Genomic DNA, 15,509 nt, shown 5'->3' with positions numbered 1-15,509 from the left:
TAACCCTCACTAGACTCTGCATTCTTTCAGCACCTGGCAATGATAGGAGTACAAATGGCGCTGTAATGACACCATGCTCTCAGCAATAAAGAATAGTTGCAGGGTCACTTAAATGGCGCGCAACATTTTGAATATTTCTGGCTTTGTCATTTTTAATAGATGCCAACCTATGTCACTGCTTGGGGCCCCTGACAGCGTACGGGCTCTGCAATGGGCCCCTGCAAGCAATATAAGGCCCTGCTTACATCTTGTATGGGAATTAAGCCCAGGTGGGCATTGATGGGGACTCTTAACACATCTGTGGTTAAATGTAATGATTCTTAGTTAATCTACCCTGGGGTTAATTGCCCTTTGCTGAGCAAGGCAGGGAGGAGGGTGAGATCCATCTAGGATCTGCCTTTCAGTCTCTTCTTCCCTGACTCTCTCCCCCTCCCCCTATCCTTTGTGTGTCTCTCTCTCCTCCCTTCTCTCACTCTGCCTGTGTGTGTTCATTGTATGTGTTTGTGTGTGTGATGTATCATTGTGGCACGATGAGATGATAGCGAGCCGGTGTGTCTGTGTGTGTGTTGTGTTGTGTTGTGGGTCTGTATGGGTGTCACACGCCGGCGGCGGATATGGGACACGTCCTCTCATTCACACATTGCAGTAAGTGTCACCGGCTGTTACATTATGCCTTGGGGGTCATTGTTTTATCATATGTTGTTTTTCTTACGCTGTCTGTGTGCATGTGTGCGTGTGGCATTGCCACCCCGAGAGACCCGTGCATGTGTTCCCAACCACCCCTTTTGTGTGCGACTAGGTCAGAATTACTGTGTCATTAAACCAACATGTGCATCGCGTGTGTGTGTCTATATATAGGTGTGTCTGCACTCTGCATGTCTGTGTCTGTCTCTGATGGATGGATGGAAGAAGCGTGTTTGTGTGAAAATATGCATCACATATAATCACTGTATATATTTATGTCATTTTCGCCATGTATATATATATTGCAAATAAAACATTACATTCATTTTGTATATATGCTTATCTAAGATAATCATTTGGCATCGTTATATAGGATCACTTATAGGAAATGTATGTTGCTGGGTTCCCTTGGAATAATTGTAACCCTGAAGGATGTATCTTTTATACGGGCTGCTAATTAAAGGGACAATGTGGAACCATAGCTAATGTGTGTTTATCAGCTGTACCATTGCACACTGTGTATGTATATCCCTTTGTATATATGTATCAGCACACTCATGGCACGTGTGATTACTCTGCATTGGTACAGATAGTATTTCTTTTACTGTCTTTATACTTATACGATTTATTTGCTAAACTGGGAATGTCAGTGAATTGAAAAGAAAACAGAAAGATTAAATTACCCAAGTAGTGACAATGGCTTAGCTGGGAAATTTTCCTAGATCAGTAATTTTGACCTACATTTTGAAATTCTATTGTTAACTCATTGCAGTTATTTCCATACCTATATTTAATAGGTGTTAATTCAGTATATTAATTTCTATATCACGGACTATGGGTGTTTAACGTTATTAATATTATCATTTGTCTGTGTGTACCTGACATAGTTCACTAATATGTGTTTGTCCTGTTTTGCTATGTATACAAATAGGTGCCTTGTCTGTGTGTCTTGATGAACATGTGTGTTAATTTGAATACACTGATTGTTACTGTGTATATAGCACTGTGTATAGTAACATAGTAACATGAATCACAGGCGGGTGGGGATTCCCAGATTACAGGTGGTCTATTTATAAAACATTAACATAACTTGCAGTACAATGCATACCGCCCCAACAGGTGATGATGGTGTGAGGAGGCTAATGTCAGCCCCTTGTATCCTGACAACCAGGGCTGTTATATATGGAACACTGTTGTATGGGCAGAAATTCCTAGAACTGGCCCAGCACAGCCACCATATTTTAACAATACCTTTGTGATACTCTTTATAGGGACGTCTCATCTGTGTATTGGGTATTTCTATGTATTGAGGACATTTCATTGGAGATATTATATATAAACCGTGTTGTTAAATAGCATCCTTTGTGCCATACATGCATCAATACAGAATGTATTACATTTTTTTGTCTTTCCCACAGAGGATGCCCCGTCAACAGCATCGAGCACCCCAGACTCGTGCCCGCCAGATGGTAAAAACCTTCTTGAATTTCACATATACAAGTACTTTGCTCACGCACACTATGAATGGCACCTTCATGTGCAGTAGCGCAGGGATGGGTGGGATAATACTTATGACCACTCCAGGGCAATGTTGATCAATGAGTTTATTTTCAAATTATGGTGGACTGAAACTCCCATCATCCCTAGTCAGCGTAACATCCACTGGCTCACCCTCCCTGCTCTAGATTAGAGTGGGGTCTGCATTTTCATCAACAGGATATCATCTGACTTCGACTGCTCATCTCCGAAAAGAATTAGAAGTCATTTGAGTTGGTGTTGTTCTTCGGAGTCAAGTAGATTAGAAAAGATACAGGGTTAACAGGAAGTGCATTTTTTAATTAGTTTACATTGCTATAAATATCTATACGGGGAATTTCATTTGTAACTATATAGGTTTTTTACACTGTATCACCAGTGGGATCCATGTTTTGTTTCTTAATTACTCTTCAAAAGTATCTGGGATTGTATAAGGCCTGTGTACCGTGCACATATTTGCCTTTTATTTAGTTTCTGTTTTTTGGTGTGACTGAGTGTGTAACAGAGATTCATACCAATAGAAAGATTTTCTTAAGCCCCTCGTGATAGACAAAGTGCCAGGACCACATTTTCCTAAAAGGGTTAAACTACAATTGATCTGTGTAAATAAGATACTTTGATCTTATTCTAAATTACATTTTCAATTAACATAAATGAATATGTAGGTCACAAACTCAGCTAAAATGTCTTAGAATAGCCCACCGCCACCTGTAAACACTACAATGAAAGTGTCGGTTTTGACTGTTTGCAATGTTGGGAGGTGCCGTGGATTACTAATGATCATGGTATCATAATTACACAATACCGAGATGTAGACATTTTGGTGCATAGGGCATATCTACATTAACTGGGTATATTCTTATAGAAAATGCATTGTGCATTTATGTTATAGGGGCCCATTGTTAAAGGATCACTATAGTGTCAGGAAAACAAAGCGGTTTTCCTGACACTCTAGTGCCCGGAGGGTGCCCCCACCCTCAGGGTCCCCCTCCCTTGGCACAGACTTACCTTAATCCAGCACCGGCCTTCATCTGCGCTGGTGACCTCTCCTCCACCGCCAATGTCACCTCCCGAGTGGAGCGGAATGCGCATGTTCGGCAAGTGCCGCACGCGCATTCAAACAGTCCACAGGAAAGCATTTCTCAATGCTTTCTTATGGACGTTCTGCACGTTGGATGCGAATTTCGCAGATACTCAGGAAGACAGCCACTAGAGCTTGGATTAACCCGGTTATGTAAACATAGCAGTTTCTCTGAAACTGCTATATTTACATGTGAAGAGTTAAAACCTGAGGGACCTGGCACCCAGACCACTTCATTGAGCTGAAGTGGTTTTGGAGACTACAGTGTCCCTTTAACCCCTTAAGGACACATGACGTGCCTGACATGTCATGATTCCCTTTTATTTCAGAAGTTTGGTCCTTAAGGGGTTAAGGGTACTTTTAAAGTGAACCTGTAGTGAAAATTTTCCTTACCTGAAATCACTCCTATAAACATTGAATACATCATATATCACAGAGATACATGATGCATTCAGTGTACACCAAGCATGTCAAACTCAAAGTCTAGCACAGGCCACATAAACAAGGTTTAAGTTTATGTGGGCCGCAAAAAAAACCCAAAACTTAAATTTTAATAAAAACGTAGATTTATTTTGAAAAGTACAGTATAAAAAAAAAACATTCCCCTCTACTAAACCACAGCACCACCCTCTACTAAATCCCAGTCCCCCCCATAAACTAAATGCCAGTAACCCCCTTTATCCAACAAGCAGACTCCCCTCACATTGCCGCTGCCAGTATGCGACTCCGGAGTCCGGCCTCTGATATACCCCAAATGGCGCTGTCTGCACCCTGTAAAAAATCTGATCCTCCCGCTACTTCTTGAAACCCTGTGAAGGTGGATTACGTCGATGTCACGTCAGAATGTTACGTGGTGTTGCGTGCCTCCATGCACCTCCAGGTACTCCACTGTCCAGTCGCAGCCAATGCAGCACTGACCAACAAACACACTCACTGACAGACACACACAGACACTGACAGACTGACACACACACACTCACTGACAGACACACTCACTGACTGACACACACACATACTCACTGACAGACACACTGTGATGGGTGCTGAGGTTGGTGGAGGGGAGCATGGGGCTAAGAACCATGCCCTCTCCACTTACCTCAGCCCCCATCTCCCCAGCACCCATCTCCCCTTCACCCACCTCAGCCCCCAGCACCCACCTCAGCCCCCTCCACCAACCTCCACTAGCACCCACCATCCTTCACCCACCTCAGCCCCCATCTCCCCCAACACTCATTTCAGCCCCATGCTCTCCTCCACCCACCTCAGCACCCACCCATCTCCCCCTTCACTTACCTTAGTCCCTATCTCCCTCAGCACCCACATCAGCCCTATGCCCCCCTTCACCCACCTCAATCCCTATCTCCCTCAGCACCCACATCAGCCCCATGCTCTCCTCCACCCACCTCAGCACCCATCTCTCCCTTCACTTACCTCAGTCCCTATCTCCCTCAGTCCTTTATTAAAACACTGTTTTTGGTTGGATTAACCTCCTAAAAGCAAAACCCTGTTTGGGGGCCTTGCGGGTGGTTCTCACACAGCCATTATGGGTGCTTGGCGGCATGCATATAATATCTGAGTGAGAGCCACACAAAGAAGGGGGAGAAAAGTAGCAGTAGCCAAAAAACATTGCACCAGAAGGGGGCCCATGGTCTCCCATTGCCCAAGGGCCCTGTGAGTTGTCAGTCCGCCCCTGATTAGCTGAGAGTCTCTCGTTCCTATCAATGAGTGCAGGCATTGTTTTCAGGGGTAATTGGTAGTGTCTCTCACTGTGGAAAAGTCCCTACTTTGCAGGAAGCAGTGAGTGAATCTGTGGTGGTCAGGTATTATGTTGGGTAGGCCACCCACTCCCATATGACATCGAAAGATATAAGGGTGATTAAGATCAGCGATACACACAACAGAATTTGTACCAGAGCAAACAGTTAAAACCCACTGCTCTAGGTGGCAACACACATACCTTTTAAACATTGAATTAGTTTAGTACATACAATTCTTATAATACTTTATTATGTACAATCATTTATGTTTGGGCTTTTTCAGTTGAACTTGATGACGAACCCACGGTGACCCAGGTTGACCTCTGGCCCGCACCTTCACCCAATGAGCAAACATTTTCTTACATCACTATCGGAAGCACTGTCCCTTTGCCCCGTCCCCAAACCAGAGCACGAAGGGGACGGGGTTCAAGTCTGAGCAAGGAACAAACCCCCAGAACAGAAACGCCAGAAGAGGAGGTGGTGTCCTTTGTCTTGTTAGAGAAACTTTGTCAACTTCCCCAACTCCCACAAGCTCCACCCCCGAGGATCCAAGAGGAGGTAGAGTTTGTGGCGAAGCCTCACCTCCCAGATATAGACTGGAGGATAGGTAAGATTAAAGAAAAAGACTGGACTGCAATCATGTATTTGTTTTTATTGCTGTAAATGCATGTAATAACAATTGTATATTGCTATAACAATTTTTGTTTCCCAGCACATATGCTCCACTCATATACTCCTCCATCATTAGCATTCCACTCGGGCATCTTAATTCCTCATCTATCACTATGGGACGGGGGTGATAGAACACTATGGGACAGGGGATGGAGGTGTTAAGGAACACTATGGGGAGGGGGGATGGAAATGAACACTATGTAAGGGGGGGGGGGGGTGGTAAGGAACACAATGCATCCACTACACAAACACACACACACTAAATCCACTACCCACACTGCATCCACTACACAAACACCCACACTGCATCCACTACACAATCAAGCACACTGCATCCACTATACAAACACACACACACACACACTGCATTTACTAATCAAATACTCTCACTGCATCGACTACACACACGTAAATATTCTTGAAAACATAAAAGAAAATCTGACTTGCATGTATATTTTGTGCATTTACCACTTTTTTGAAAAAAAAAAAAAAGAAATACGGTAAATGTACAGAATATCAGCAAGCTATCGGCCTGAAAGTTCACAGATTATCAGTATCGGCTCTAAAAAATCATATCGGTCAATCCCTAGATAATAACTTTGAATTCTCACTTTATTGAATAACCCTGTTTATTTCCTATGATGTTCAGCCAGTCAAATTGCTAGAGACTGGGCTCCATGGGAAATACACTCACAGCAGCAGCAGTGACAAAGCGTCACTCGGCCCAGGGAGAATCCAAAACCCTACTGAGAACAACCTGTAAGCACAGTATACATTGATCAGCCACAACATTAAAACCACTGACAGGTGAAGTTAATAGCGTTGATCATCACAATGCCACCAGCCAAGGGGTGGGATATATTAGGCAGCAGGTGAGTCAGATCTTGAATGTCATGTGTTGGAAGCAGGAAAATTGGGCAGAAGAAAAGATCCGAGTGACTTTGACAAGGGTCAAATAGTGATAGGTGACTGGGACAGAGCCTCTCCAAAATGGCAAGTCTTGTGGGGTGTTCCAGGTTTACAGTGGCTGGTACCTACCAAAAGTGGTGCAACGCCAGCATCATGGGTGCCCAAGGCTCATTGTTACACATGGAGAGTGAAGGATAGCTCGTGTATTCTGATGACACAACAGAACAACTGTAGCTCAAATTGCTGAGAATCTTAATGCTGGCCATGATAGAAAGGTGTCAGAACACACAGTGCATCGCCGAAAGGGCCTTCAACAAGGACTGAGCGTGAGATCCATGAAGCAATGGAAGAAGGTTGCCTGGACCAATGAATCACATTTTCTTTTAGATCAGGTGGCTGGCCAGATGAGTGTGTGTCATTTAACCAGGGAAGAGATGGCAGCAAGACGCACTATGGGGAAAAAGGCAGGCCATAAGAGGAAGTGTTATGCTATGGACAATGTCCTGCTGGGAAAGCTTGGGTCCAGGCATTCATGTGAATGTTACTTTGACAGGTATCACCTACCTAGCGATTGTTGCAGACCACGTACATTCCTTCATGACAATGGTGTCCCTGATAGCAGTGGCCTCAGCAGTATAATGCACCCTGCCACACTGCAAAACTTGTTTAGGTATGGTTTGATGGACATGACAAAGAATTCAAGGTGTAGCCAGATCTCAATCCAATCAAGCAACTGTGGGAGTGCTGGAACCATAAATCCAATCCATGGAGGTCCCACCTCCCATCTTGCAGAGCTTAAAGAATTTGCTGCTTATGTCTTGGTGCCAGATACCACAGGACAAGTTCAGAGGTCTTGTGAAGTCCATGCCTCGACGCATCAGACCTGTTTTGGTAGCACAAGGGGGGTCTACACGATATTAGGCAGACAGTTTTAATGTTGTGGCTGATCAGTGTGCATAGTGCATGGAATGGGATGTGCCTTTAATGAAGCAGGTAAAATGGTTGACAAGCCCTGGTATTTACGTACTGAATATACAAACATTCAGTAAATTAACAGAGCAACAGGAATGAGCACAGAGCTAGTCTTCCCTGTGGAACTTGATTGTTTTCATGTGAATGGAATGTGATATTTGTGCAATACAGTCAATATATTCCTCAGCATTTATAAGATAAGAGCTCCTATATGTCCTATATGACCCCAGCTTCTCAAACCCAGGGCAAACAATGCAAATGAGGAGGACAGATAGAAACATTGTTTAATTTATTCTCTTCTCGTTCTGCTTTCTCAATGCTGACTGCCCGGTGTAATAATGACGTACAGGCAGCTAAAATGGAGGCACCCAGTGGCAGGATAAAGAAGTGTACATTTCTATGTTTAATTTAATTTATCACACCTAAAGATAGGGATAAGTAGACACACGCTAAAAATCCTGGTAAGTGACAGATCCCCTTTAAGGGGGTCGCTCTTTGATATTTTGATATTATTATATGGCAGTTATATTATTATATGGCAGTTTCTACTTGCTACTAGCCATTGGGGAGTCAAAATTTAGTTCTGGCAAATAGACATTCACTCCTGGAGAATGTGCCATGGACCCTCCAGTTTTTCAGTGGTGAGTAACTTCTAAGGCCTGGCTAGTTTCCTAGGACTTAAAATTTCAAACCCTGGTAAGTTAATTTTCGAGCATTGTTAAGTGAGCATCTACTTTTACCTTAGGGCTAATGTGAATGCTAGTCGTTTAGTCTAACGGTGTCCTACCCAGTCGTCAAGGTACACTGACAGTCCAGGATCTAGGTACATTCCAATTCCAGTCCATTGGGAATTCTAACCAATTCTGGACAACTAGTCCATCCAGAGGACTAGGATGGAAACAACTGAGCTTTGGTGAGATAGACAAAATCCTGAATTCACATGATTGAACCAGAACCCACTGTAGATCACCCATAGCTAAACTACACCACAAGCCTCCGAGCCCTGGCAAAAGGTCTATGAATTCCTATTACGCAAGACCTTATTACTAGGAATCTGTCACGGGAGATGTTTGGATCGATAATTTGTGCATTCATTTCTACCCAATACAAGACTTAGCATCCAAGATTTCCATGATCGTAATATTAGAAGTATTCCATTGATGCAGCTGTATTTCGGCAATGCAGTTAAGTGGCTTGCTTTCCATTGAATTGAATTGAGAATGGGTATAATTTTACCTAATCAATAACCATGTTACGCTGTTTCTATTGCTTCACCCTGCATATAAAGCTCAGCAGAATACTGTAGGTTTAGTCACTGGAATTGGTACAGTTTCTTATACCTCACAATCTGTGATGAATGCAAATTAGTTCATGACTTCCCCATTACGAGGTGACACGTGACAACCTCTTCTGTAAATCTAAACAAACCCAGCCTTGCCAAATACGAATTTTAAGCACAAATATTTACCAAACCACCTCTTCTGTTTGTCTTTGGGAGGATTTAATATGTGGGGTTAAACAGAACCACAGTTAGTATTCTTTGTATTAGGATAAATCAGTATTCCATTCTCAACCTTCTACATTCCCCAATCTATTACAGGAATCAGACTATTTCTTGCCTCCCCTACTGCATCCTTGTTTACTGGTCTCCTCGTTTCAGAACTGGCGACAGACCACCAGCATACATAGACATCGTCATCAAGACCCCTTGTAACTTGACAGGTCTATAGTCGCCATTTGGGCAGTCGGAATCCAGGACAAACCACCCCCATAACCTAACCCAATAATACACAGACACTAAGTAGTATGGGGAAATTTGTCCACAGCTTTATTAACCAATAATTATAATAATAATAATAATAATAATAATAATATCGATAATAAATTAACAGGTAAACATGGGTCATTGCCCCCCATACTCCGCCCCCTCGCATCCTGTTCCTTCGGCTACCATACAAAAGGCAATGACCCCCATATAATAACACATATATACATAATTATAACATACACCAACTTTATATCAAAGTGCCAACCACCATTAACCACGGCAGGGGTATACCCGGATACCCCTGCCCCACCAGGTTCTGAGCCACCTCCAGGACTCGAAACCTCTCAACCACCGATGACCACAATCTGTTTATTCCACCTCACGTTCATCCAGGGGAGCCTATTTCCTCTCCTTCAGCTCCCCGTCCCGCCGCTGTGAAAGAAACGGGTTAAATAAACACAAAACAAACAAAGGGAGGGTGGGTGGGACAAACTCGACCAGGTAGGAAGTTAGAATGACTCACCTAAAATGGCTGCTCATTTAAATAGCCAATCCCACTTACCCATAATTCCAACCCTCGCTTACTTCCTCCTAAGCCCGCCTCCTAACCCCTGTCAAGGCCTTTTTCCGCTTAGCTGCGCTCTAGCTACATGGGGCTACATGACAGGTCTATAGTCGCCATTTGGGCAGTCGGAATCCAGGACAAACCACCCCCATAACCTAACCCAATAATACACAGACACTAAGTAGTATGGGGAAATTTGTCCACAGCTTTATTAACCAATAATTATAATAATAATAATAATAATAATAATATCGATAATAAATTAACAGGTAAACATGGGTCATTGCCCCCCATACTCCGCCCCCTCGCATCCTGTTCCTTCGGCTACCATACAAAAGGCAATGACCCCCATATAATAACACATATATACATAATTATAACATACACCAACTTTATATCAAAGTGCCAACCACCATTAACCACGGCAGGGGTATACCCGGATACCCCTGCCCCACCAGGTTCTGAGCCACCTCCAGGACTCGAAACCTCTCAACCACCGATGACCACAATCTGTTTATTCCACCTCACGTTCATCCAGGGGAGCCTATTTCCTCTCCTTCAGCTCCCCGTCCCGCCACAAGCTCAGACCTTGACCCCTTAAGCTGTCTGAGCTCCGCCACCCCGAAGAAACAGAGCCATCCTTATACCATCCTGCCAACCCAAGTTGAGCAGGTCCAAACGCACATCCGAGAGGTGAACACCATCCGAGCGGTAGTATCCTGGCAACCCTTCCTCCAACTCCAGGTGCCGTACCACTACACCCCCTACTTTCCGCACAAAGCTTGCCATCAAGCTATTCACCTTCTTCCTGCACCTCTCCATAGCCCCCGGGTCCCGAGCGTGCCGCCACCGGCGCCGCGGGACAATCTCAGACCAGACCAACATTACCCCCGGAAGCAGGCCCCTTAACTTATTAATGTCCTGCTTCATCCACTTCACCAGCCGGCGCTGCGGCGTAAGGCCCAGGTCATTTCCCCCCACATGTAATACCAGCACGTCTGGCGAGTACCCTGCTGCCAGCATCCCAAACAGTTTCCCACAAACATCCCCCCAGCAAAAACCCCGATACCCAAACCAACGAACTGCCAACTGGCCTCTCAGAAAACCCAGCTGCTGGCCTTGCGCTCGAGCTGGGGCCCTCCTCTCGGCCCAGAAGACAAACGAATGGCCCACGATCCATGCCACACGCCCTGGGGGGAGAAAACAAATGATGAGGGAAGTCCAACAGAGACCCCTACCCCATCCCCAACCAACACAGCGAAACATCCCAACATAGCCATTACCCCTCACATCATAACACAAAACCTTTCGAATTTGATGGCTCTACACATTTTTTTTTTTTTTTTTTTTTTTGAAATACGAAACAGTCCCCTGCCATTAATCCAATAGACCCAACCGGACATAGGAGCGGAATCTTACCGATTCCCACCTCCCGATCCTCTTCACCACCTCGTCCCCCAATCCCAACCGTGCGGCCTCCGTGGCCGCCCCAATACGGAACGAGTGCGTCCCAAATCGTGCAGCTTGAAGCCCCAACCTGCCCAAGCCCAACCGAAAAACTTTCGTGAACTGGAACCGAGAAAGGGACGATCCGTCAGCATGCACCAATAAGGAGCCCCCCACCGCTGGCCTCCGCGCCAGATACTCCACCGTAGCAGCCACCGGGCACAAAGCCGAGCCTGGCAAGGCCCCCAGTGTCACGTCCCGGCCCACGCCGCGGACGTCCGTTTTGGACCTGCCAAGGTGCACCACCACCTTCCTATCCAGGATACGGACCCCCGACAATTGCAGGCCCCCCTGCGCCAGTTTACTAGCACTCACCAATTCCCCTACTCGGAATGCCCCAAAAAACGCCAAAACAAACGCTACTTTGAACAGTAAAGCCTCAAACCCATCAAAACAAACCTCATGCAATATACCCACCAAGTCCCCCAGCAGCCGCACCGACACCGGGCGCCTGGTATCCGGCGCCCTGCGCCCCTTGCGATAACCCTTCAGGGCTTGCCTGATGACGAAGGTCTTGGTAAAGTCCTCCTTCCCATGCCACCGAAACCAAAACGCCATAGCCGCCATGGATCTGTCCACCACGGCAGGGGACGGCCCTTTTGTCAGCAACTGACAGGTGTACCACAAGAAAGCGTCCCGCAGGGCCTCCCCGCTGTCCATGGCCAACCCCTCCAGTGACCGTTCCCACAAGCCCCAAACCTTACTGTACGAGGCCCAAGTGGCCGGTGCCAGAGAAGCCTTCACGAGTCCTCCAAGCAGGACGCCCCCAGCTGCCAAATCTCGTCCGGGCAAGCCAGCCCTTCCTTCGATGCCCCCGGCGCCGCCAGCCAGAAACGGGACCACTGAAAACGAGATAGAGCATCAGCCACCTCATTCAAATAGCCGGGAACATGGCGCGCGCGAAAAACAACATTTCGGGACATACACAGCAATACCAGTCGCCTAAGCAGCTGAACCACCGGCTTTGAGGCCGCCGACTGGCGATTCACCGCGTGAACCACCGCCATGTTATCCGAGAAAAATACCACTTTCCGATCACGCAGCCTGTCACCCCATAACGCTACTGCAACGACCAACGGGAACAACTCCAAGAAAGCCAAGTTGCGCATAAGAGGGCTCGAACCCCAAGAGTCCGGCCACCGCTCCGCACACCAGGAGCCCCCGAAATATGCCCCAAAGCCTATACTGCCCGAAGCATCCGTAAAAAGCTCCAGCTCGGCCGACGACTGGCCCTCCTGCCGGAACAACACCGTCCCATTAAAATCCCGCAAGAAGGCATCCCAGATGCCCAAGTCCGCTCGCATGGCCGCCGACACCCGTACGAAATGGTGCGGGGATCTAACCCCCGCGGTAGCGGCCGACAAGCTGCGACTAAACACCCTTCCCATCGGGATGACCCGACACGCAAAATTGAGCAACCCAATCAAAGACTGTAGCTGCACCAGAGTCACCTTGCGTGCCCCAGCAACGGCAGCCACCGCCCCCCGAAGCCTTGCCAGCTTATCCTGGGGCAGCCGACATTCTCCCCTCCCAGAGTCAATCTCCAGACCTAGAAAACTCAGACACGGGTCGGGCCCTCGGTCTTATCCGCCGCCAGCGGAACCCCGAATTGGCCCGCCACCCACTCAACCGTCCGCAGCAGGCGCAGGCAATCCAGGGAACCGGCCGGTCCCACACACAGAAAATCATCTAGATAATGTACAATAAGACGACTCCCCGCTTCCACCCGTATCACCCATTCGAGAAAAGTGCTGAATTTCTCAAAATAGGAGCACGAAATGGAACAGCCCATAGGCAGACACAAGTCCACGAAGTAGGCCCCTTCAAAGAAACACCCCAGCAGGTGATGACAGTCCCGGTGGACCGGTAGCAGCCGGAACGCGGCCTCGATGTCCACCTTAGCCATCAGGGCCCCATGCCCGGCCCGCCGGACCAAATCGACCGCCCGGTCGAAAGATGCATATGACACCGAGCACAATTCCTTATGAATACCGTCATTCACCGACTCCCCTTTCGGGTATGAGAGATGGTGAATGAGTCTAAATTTACCCGGCTCCTTCTTGGGGACCACCCCAAGTGGGGAAACCCGCAGGCCCTCCAGCGGAGGCACTACAAACGGGCCTGCCATGCGGCCCAGTCCGACTTCTTTGCCCAGCTTTTCCCCAACCACATCCGGGAAGTCCGCCACAGACTTCAGGTTGCGCAGCCTCCCTTGACCCCCTCGTCGCTCCTGAAACGGAATAAAGAACCCCACCGCAAACCCCGCCAGGAGCACCGCAGCGTCCACCCTGTTACCGTAGCGGCCTAGCCACGGCTCCATCGCGCTTAGCTTCACTGGGGTTAGGCCCAGGGGAAGCGGATGCACCCCCTCCCCCCGGCGCGACAGCCGCGCCGGCGCCTCCGGACTTACCCTTCTTAAAGCAGCGGTTGAGCCCATGAGCTCCCCCGCAGCCGGAGCACTCATGCTTGAAACGACAGGAGGCTCCCCATTTGCATTGGCCCTCGTTATAGAGCCAGCATAAGCCCTTTTGTAAGGTGGCCGACGAGGCGGACTGCCCCCTGGCGCCGGCCGAGCTCTGAAAGGGCTGCGCTTTTTGCGCCATCATTAGCTTCATCCAGAGCGGCAGGTCCATTTGGTCCCACCGCATACCCGGGTTAGCCGCCAGCCGCTGCCGAAACTGCTCGTCGTACCTCCACCAGGCCAACCCCCCGTAAGTCCGGTACGCCTCCCAAATGCCATCCAAATAGCAGAACAAAGACGAGCACAACCCCGGCGATTTCTCGCCGAGCACGCTAGCCAGCACACAAAAAGCCCGCAACCAATTACCGAAGGACTTCGGTATCTTGCGGTACCGCTTCCTCTTCTCCTCCTCCTCCTTTTTCTCATCCTTCTTATCCTCCTCCTTGAGGTCAATGAAGTCCTCTAACGGGAGGAGGGAGAAAATCTCACAGAACTCGCCCTTCCAAATCTTATCCTTCACGTCCTGTTTCAAATGGACCCCCAGTGGGCCCGCAAAAGATACGTACGCGTGCTGCCTAGCCGCGTCGGGGATACCCCCGGACAACTCAGCCCTTTCGCTCCCAACCTCCCCTACGTCCTGCGGCACCACCAAATCCCCGCCCGAACTAGGCCCCGCGGAATCCCGGATCCGAGAACCTGAAGCCACTGCACCCGGAGCCCACACCTGACCAACGCCGCTAGTGTCACCCCCCGCCCCCAATGAGTGGAGTAGTGCCTGAAGTGTGGTAACTAGTGCGCTAGAGTGTAGTGACCCACTGGACTCACCGGCCAAGCCCCCCGACACCGGAGCGGTGGGGGCTGCAGTACAGATCGCCTGACGTCCGGGAAGAGGAACTTCCGCCGCCATCTCGCCGACCGGGGAGCCCACCCGGTGCCCAGCCTGTGAGGAAGCAGAACGGCTCCGAAATCTAGGACAAGGAGAAGAAGTCCTGGGTAGGGGGTAACGAACATCCACTCCCCTCCCGTCCCGACCCCGGGAGCGCCTGCTCTGCACCGAAGCCTCCCGCTGACCTCTACCACCACGTGGCACCCGGGAACCCCTGGGGCTACGACTCCTCCCGTCTCTACCAGCAAGCCGCCCCTGCTGTCCATACCGAGGGGCTGCCGCACCTTCCCCTGCTGAGCTATCCGAGGGGGAGCAGTGCCGACCCGACCGCCCCCGAGCATCCCGGGACCCCAGAGATCTAACGGGCGAGGGACTGTCACTACTACTCCTGGAACCCGGGCCCCCCCTGCGCCCCTCCACTACGGAAAGACCCGACTCCCGGCCTACCCTACGCCCTTGCCTAGCTACCTCCGAAACCCCCTCCCCCACCCCCTTACCTCTGACCCCTTGCTTGCCAGACCCCGATGGCCCCGAACTACCCACCACCCCTACGGGAGACCCTCTGTCTGACCTGGCCCCCTCCCGGGAACCCCTACCACCCTTAGAACTTACTCCTTTAGAGCCACATTTTCTCTTCGGGGCCCCAGGGCCCTCCCCCTTTCCCACTAAGGCCTGTGTACCCCCAACCGGCTTACTCCCGCCCCCCCCAGTG

General features: G+C 48.8%; 1 protein-coding gene across 1 annotated transcript in view; it reads left to right on the top strand.

The window, feature by feature from the left end:
* The first annotated feature begins 438 nt into the window (after positions 1 to 438).
* Positions 439 to 15,509, top strand: part of RTN2 (reticulon 2) — a 45,173-nt gene continuing 30,102 nt past the window's right edge. Inside the window, exons 1-3 of the mRNA XM_063431772.1 lie at positions 439 to 645; positions 2,103 to 2,153; positions 5,342 to 5,665. Of these exons, the coding sequence (XP_063287842.1) occupies positions 615 to 645; positions 2,103 to 2,153; positions 5,342 to 5,665 (406 nt within the window). The 5' untranslated portion in view covers positions 439 to 614. The remainder of the gene's footprint in view (positions 646 to 2,102; positions 2,154 to 5,341; positions 5,666 to 15,509) is intronic.

This window comes from Pelobates fuscus, chromosome 9, assembly GCF_036172605.1.
Source record: "Pelobates fuscus isolate aPelFus1 chromosome 9, aPelFus1.pri, whole genome shotgun sequence".
Lineage (NCBI taxonomy): Eukaryota > Metazoa > Chordata > Amphibia > Anura > Pelobatidae > Pelobates > Pelobates fuscus.
This window is presented reverse-complemented; position numbering and strand designations above follow the sequence as displayed.